Genomic DNA, 7,278 nt, shown 5'->3' with positions numbered 1-7,278 from the left:
TCCAGAAGCGGTGAATGCTCCAACACTGGAAGTTTTTAAGAAGAGACTGGACAGCCATTTGTCCGAAATGGTATAGGGTTTCCTGCCTGAGCAGGGGGTTGGACTAGATGACCTTCAAGGTCCCTTCCAACTTTACTATTATTATTATTGTTATTAAATACCAGTATTGGCATGAGAAAACTCTTTTATGCAATTGTCTACTGTTCTACATAGAACTGAATTGAGTGGGTATTTTTTAAAAAGCCATAAGTCTTCCTATAAATTCACTCAATAGCTTAATAGATAGGATTTAGTTTATAGCATTTTCATTTAAATAAATATTTTTTCCCTCACTGTACTCCTCCCACAAATGGGTGGGACAAAATGGTGGCCATATTTGGATTGCTGCCACATGGCCCAGACACACATAGCTTGCCCTCCTTTCACAACATGAGCTTCAAAAGTAAATGTGCGGTGTGATGGGTGGGTGTATGGGGAGGAGTTCCAAGTGCAAGGTTTTGCTGCAAGATTTTGGCAGGATGGGAGAGGGAGAGGGAAAAGAGTGCTGCAGTGACCCTGTGGTGGGTCATAAGGGCCAATGACTGCAGGCCCACTGCAGCTGTTGTAACTCTGAAATGGAATCATATGTAGCTTTTGGTGGGTCTGTCGTAATTTCGAATGTTCGTTAAATGGCCTGTCATACCTTGAGGATTATCTATAGAAGTTAAACACTATAACTGTTTAGCACTTTTTTTTCAAAAGATTTAAATATTTAAGTGAATATTTGCCTGTCTCTCTGTGTTTGTAAACTATAGAAAATAAAGCAAACTCCTAACAAAGTTAATCCAATCACCGGAGTCATTGGAAGACATATTCAATTGAAGGAACAAAGAATTTTACATCTTTAAGTGTATTAAATGATATTATTTTTAAATGTCTATAATCCACTTTCTTAGTTGCATGTCTTTCTTAAATACCTAAAACATTTTTTCATAGATTTGTTTTTATAGCTGTCTCAACTGAAACAGTTGTATAACTTTTTTCATTCTGAAATTCATTCAGCCTTACACAATCTACAAGTAGGTTTGCATTCCAGGCAAGAACTGGAAAATCAACTTCATGCAATCTCCATTTGTTTTTGCTCTCCTTTATAAGGAAGATAATTGCCACATTTTGAATATTTCAGCAACTGTATATATCCTGTTTTCAAATAGAAAGAAATATACTGAGCACTTGTACCTACCAACCATTTTTAATTTTTTGCACTGTCTGAGAATAATGTTAAAATAAAGACACTGTGGTAAATGGAAAATATTATTAAACTGAAGGTCACGATACTACTAATATTTAAGGGAGCTCCAGGAAGAGGGGAGAACATAAGAGTGTGTTGCCAGAGCCCTGGGAATCTATCAATTGCTCAAGTACTCCAGATGCTGATACTGGCCCTGAATATATGTATACATTAATTTCATGAAATCATTTACCCAATATGTATTACTTGCAGCTAGTAATGCCTATAAGTGAATTATATTGGGAATCTAGAACAAAGCCTTATTACCCACCTTTTATAAAACAATTGCCTCATTTTAGAAACTTGCTGGTTGTAAAAATACTCCTTAGCAGTTTTAACATCCTTAAGGCAATAAAATAAAGGTTCCTTGGAATCTATACCATTATATAAATATATATCTGTTCATTTATTTCTATTGTAATAGAAATGCAGTGCTGATTATTGGAAACTTGTTATACAGTACTCTAGTCAGTGAAACAAAACAAGGTTTTTTGCCATGTAAAACAGCCATGCTGGTTGGGGAGTCCTGGGAATTGAAGTCCACCTATCTTATAGTTGCCAAGTTTGAGAAACAGTAATGTAAAGCATCATGTATGTATAACTACTTAGTGTAGCTTGTACAATACTGTATTCTCATCAACCACGTTTCTTACACATGGCAAAATAAACTACTGAATATTCAATGCATCTTATTTCAAATTTAAAGAAATTGACTCTGAGCGATATATATGTATCCTAATTTGTATAATTTGTATATTATATTTTTATAAAATAGACCATGATGAGGGTACAATGTAATTTCTCATTTAAGTGTAGGTCTCAAGCTAACTTTCTTCATTTCAGTGAGGGATCATGGCCTACACACAGTACTATAAAACAGTTTTCTGCAGCATCAAAGAATTATGTCAAAATGATGATTTTGGATGATTGTGTATGCAACACCATAATGTACGTGGAAAGGTCAGATCATGCATGATGAAAACATCAGTTTTCAATTTCCTCTCAACTCTTCTGCTGTAAAATACATTTTAATTTTCTGCATACTTACTTAGGAATACATTCCCAGATGAAATTTTCTATTTGATGTCTAAGATTCTAGACTGAAGTGTGACACATGATGGTAAACTGCAAAACATGTCCGCTATATGGATCATTCAGCACATAGCAAGAATTAAAGTTCCTAGTATGGCTCAGTGCTCCTATCATTTCTGAGAGGAACTTAGGCTTGGATCTTAAAACAGGTTTTGGAGTTTAAGACCAATGCATAGGCTTATTTTTAGTTGTAAGTCTATACATATGTTGTATATAGTATGTTTAAATGTGTGTTATGTATGTGTACACTTTGAGAGCAAGCAACTAAATTTCACTTTTAATGTGTGCCATTGTGCCCACAGTAAAAAATGACAATAAAGGTTATTTTTAAACCATTATTCACATTTTTTTATTTTTTATTATAAAGTCTTAAATACTAATATAATCATCAGTTTTATACTCATACTACTGTATTTACTGGCTCAGTCTTCAGAATGGAATATAAATATTAGTAAATGAATGTGATAAATTATATGACTTTATATATGCTGGCTTATCCCTTCACTTATGTAAAAACAGCAGCATTGCACAATCATAAAATGAATGCAAACCCTTTCCATATGCAAAAATTCCCAAGTGTGCAATGTGTATCTGGATGCAGAAATGATTCTATTGAGACGAGTGCTACATTTTTCAGACTAAATGCCTAATTATTTTTAGCAAGAGTGTTCAAAAAGAAAAGAGCCTCTACAAGCTAAGAAAAACAAAAATGTCGAACTGCTTTGAGGAAAACATGAAGCATGGCTGTCTGCAGGTCATGCACTGGAAGGGGAGAAATAGTTGTGGTAGCAACTCAACAATTGTGCTTTTGTTCTAAGTTAGCTACTCCTCTCAGTTACAATGGAAATTCAGTGAAGGTTTATTAAATGTCTGGTTGGCTGGAAACGAAGTTTTTTAAAAAAAAATCTTGGGAAACAAAATGTCTTGGGCTACACATCTTAAATATGCTTATAAGAATCACACATCTGCAAGACCAGTTAAAAATACCTTCCCTCCCAAAAAGGCAACATATAGTTATTGGAAAGAAAATCCCTTAAACTGCAAGAGAAAATAATTTAACATTTTTTGAACTTGTTAGCTTAGTTGTAGCATTGCCTCATTTCCGGAAGATGTTTATCAGCTAGTTTGACTTTGGAAAGATGCAAATAGTTCGATTGTTTGCTCTTTCATTTGTATGCTTAGTCTTCCAGTGTTATAATTGCAGTTTGTGTTTTTAAGCCACTAAGTTGTTAAAATATATTTAAAACAAAGATAATTCTTCACTAATTTTAATTATATGCAATATGATATCTGGTGGAAAGAAAACTGAAAAATTGGCACCTGCTGCCAATTCCATGTAAATGAGAATTTGTTAAGATAATTCATTAGAGACTTCAGGGCATCTAATAGCATGGAAGAAATTCCACCTTGACAGATGTTGATTCACATTTTCTGTGCTGTGCCTTCAAGTAAACCGTTTCTTTCGTTCTCTGTATAAAGCATACAAACTGCAGTCCCGCTCTTTGCAGCATTTTATATTACATGCCTAAAGAACATTGTTCTTATATGCCGTTTCAGAATTTGTTCTGGAACTAAAAAATAAAACTGCGATGTAGGGTGACACTAGGCCTAGTCTGCGTTAATCCCAGCCTCAATTTGGTGAAGCAGCTTTACCAATCATAGAATAAAAGCGTAACGAGTTCAAGAAATCCAAAGAACCTGGAATAGGAACACTTAAGACATCACAAAATAATGTGTTGAAGCGCCTTTATTTTGCAGGAAGGCCTCGAAGCCAAAGTAGTAGCTACTGCCGGAGTACTGAATCTGTCTCCGGTTACAAACAAAAGCCATCAGCGCACCTCCTTACGCCCCCTAAAACAGCAAAGGGAGGCGGCGCCCACCGGAGCCTCTCCCAAGAATCCCCACCTCGCCGTCGATTTCTCGCTCCGTCATTTGCCCCTCCCCTTCGGATTCTCCCCACACGGCGGCGGCAACCCCGGCCTCCACTTCGCGTGCTAATACACACGCGGCACGCTTACGCCTACCGCGCAGGCAGGCAGTGGCACTCGGAGCGCAGCCACTGTCGTTCCACCAGGCATGGCACAGGGCTCTTCTACTTCATTATGGCAGCAGCGCGACACAGCACTCTCGACTTCACGCTCAGCGCCACAGGTGAGGCACCTCATTCCGGCGACTCGCCCTTTATGGCCTACCCACCCACTCCCGGTTGCCCGACCGGCCCTCAATTGTTCTTCCTTCCCTTCCTCAGCAGCGGAAGAGAGGAGAGGTCCGAACGGCTTGCTGGGTCGCTCTTGCCGCGAGAGTCACGGCCCCCCGCAGGCCTCTGCAGCAAATGAGGCGAGCGAGCGAGCGAGTTGTCTAGATTGGCGTGGGAAGACTGGGGCAGCCTGCTGTCTTTGGCCCGGCATGCTCCTTTCCTGCCCACTCTTGCCCTCCCGTCCCCAAATACGCGGCATATCCTCCTCTTCCCTCCCCGGGTGTCCTTTACCGCCAACTCTTGAACCTTCTGTTCTCCCGAATCTTCAATTCCCCGACAAATTTGGATCCCCCCCACCTCCCTATTTGCAATTATTTTCTGATATTCAGTTATTTTCTAACATTCGTGCCTGCAACTCCTCTCCTTCGTAAATGCAGATTGCCTAAAGCTCGGACCCGTCTTGCTGCGTTTCCAACCATGCGCGCTTCCGAGCCGCATGTGCTTTATGGCCTCCCTCGGCGAAAAATTGCCATGTGTCTGTCTCATTCGTTTCCCTGAACAGACCCCCAACTCTCACCCTAATATGATTTACTCTCGTCATCCGAAAATAGACCGGCAAAGATCTTTCCTCCCTTCCGGGCATATTTCCTTTATATACTTAAAAATGTGAGCCCGTGCCTTTTGGGGGGGGGGCGTCTGACATGGAGGCCTATTTCTATCCAGTAGAAATAGGCATCTGTTCATTTTGCACGTCTTGCCGCCAAAGGACGGGCCTTAATCTACCCCTCAGGTGGTTGGTCTTTTCTCCGGAGATGCTGATGGAGGAGGTAATCCAGTTATCTCCTTCTACTCTTCCTGATTTCCAGGCTCTACTGGAAATTGGGTTAGAAAGAAAATGTTAGCTGTATAGGAGAGGTGAAATGGTATGCTTGTTTAATATAGTAATAATAGAAACACGATCTACAGAATGTATAGAAGAACAGGAAGCATTCTTACAAAGATAAATTGGAATGAAATTGTGTCTAATTTCAAATAATTGTTAAAAATAAAGAAATAGGAATATTTGATGTTTTATCTTTTTTCTTAGTTGGAGAAGGAAATATTTGGGACAATTCTAACTTCTTCATCTGACAGTTGGATTTGTTTGTTCATATACATTATTATTTTGCAAAACTTAAAATTGGGCTATTTCCCAATGTTTTCCAAAAGGCCTGAATCCAACCATGTCTGTTTAGAGCACTTCACCTTCAGTGGCATTTAATATAGTGTTCAAATATAGTACAATTTTTTTTACAACCAATAGAATTGCAGTCATTCTGCATAAGAGGAATAGACCAATCTTTATGTAAATAAAGCTCAAGTAAAAAGAAATGCAATATTTAAAAACTAAGTGGGAGATGCATTTGGTGGTACTTCTTAAACAATGGAACTTAAAGACCACAAAATGCTGTCCTGTTTCAGGTTTCAGGTATGTGTGTTTGTGTGTGCACACATGAGCACGCACACACACACACACACACACACACATACAAACGATTTCTTAGGAGTATCAGTTTCAGAGGACAATAGCAAGGAATGTCAAATAAGGCAAAGACTTTTCTGTGAATTTTGTTTTCAAAGGGGAATGTGCAGAAAAGTCATCCAAAATTGTTCTGTCACGTTTATCAGCTAGTCCAAGGGTTTATAGTGCAAGAGAAGTCATGCACAAGCCAGATATTATTTCCAGCAAAGAGAACATAGGCAAAGAAATTATTTTTTAAACGCTGCAGCCAGCTATCACCAATCAGAATGTTTACTTCAGTGTTTCTCTACCTTGGCAGCTTGAAGATGTGTGGACTTCAGCTTTCAGAATTCAGCAGTCAACATGCTGTCTGGGGTATTCTGGGAGTTGAAGTCCATACATTTTCAAGCTACCAAGGTTGAAAAATACTACTTTATTCCATTGCTTGACAAGTAACCCAACAGGTTTCCTCTGTTCTGCTCTTCCTTCTACTTGTCTGGTATAGGGACTGGGAGGCCTTATGCCATCCTTACCTCACAGATCCTGCTGTTCAAGTAGTGCTGGTGATTGATCAGCCTTATGTGATGTCCATCCTGAGCTGACATTGCGCAGGCTCAACTGAAGCAGCTTTTTCAGCTTCGGACTCAGTTTGGGCTATGATATATGTGTTGGTTTTATTATAGCATCAGGAGATAGTTCTGTCAGGTGTGGTTTACATAGAGGTGATTTTTTAAATTTGTTTTCATTTAATTGATGTATTAACCTCCTTAGCAGTATCTGAATGGTGCCAAACCTTTTGTTTGTGTTTGTGTATGGCGCTATTAATAACCTATTTATCAGATATATTCTATAGAACTGGTAAGTAAATTGTTTGTTGTAGTGCCATAAAACATATTGAAACAACTAAAACATTTCCTATGATTTTTGCAGGAACACACATACAACTATTGCCACAAAAGAAAGCAATAACTCAAATTGCTGTAAACTATGAGTTCCTTTCCACTTCCACATTTGTATTTTGTTGTATACCTGTATTATGTGATAGCTGTATGTATTGTAGTGCTTCATTTAGATATTGTATAAGGCACATAGACTATAGAAACCTGAAAAGTAGTTGTCTTTCTTACAGTGTTTTTTCTTAACAAAATTCAATAGGCTTGGCTGAATAGGGAGAGTAGATTTTACAAAAGTTGGCAGTTTCTGGTAGAAATCACCTTC

General features: G+C 38.5%; 1 protein-coding gene across 1 annotated transcript in view; it reads left to right on the top strand.

The window, feature by feature from the left end:
* The first annotated feature begins 4,330 nt into the window (after positions 1-4,330).
* Positions 4,331-7,278, top strand: part of SMS (spermine synthase) — a 36,662-nt gene continuing 33,714 nt past the window's right edge. The window contains exon 1 of the mRNA XM_015814421.1: positions 4,331-4,513. Within this exon, the coding sequence (XP_015669907.1) occupies positions 4,465-4,513 (49 nt within the window). The 5' untranslated portion in view covers positions 4,331-4,464. The remainder of the gene's footprint in view (positions 4,514-7,278) is intronic.

Source organism: Protobothrops mucrosquamatus, unplaced genomic scaffold (assembly GCF_001527695.2).
Source record: "Protobothrops mucrosquamatus isolate PMUCROS unplaced genomic scaffold, P.Mucros_1.0 scaffold250, whole genome shotgun sequence".
NCBI lineage: Eukaryota > Metazoa > Chordata > Lepidosauria > Squamata > Viperidae > Protobothrops > Protobothrops mucrosquamatus.
Note: the sequence above shows the minus strand (reverse complement) of the source record. Positions and strands in the feature narration are given on the sequence as shown.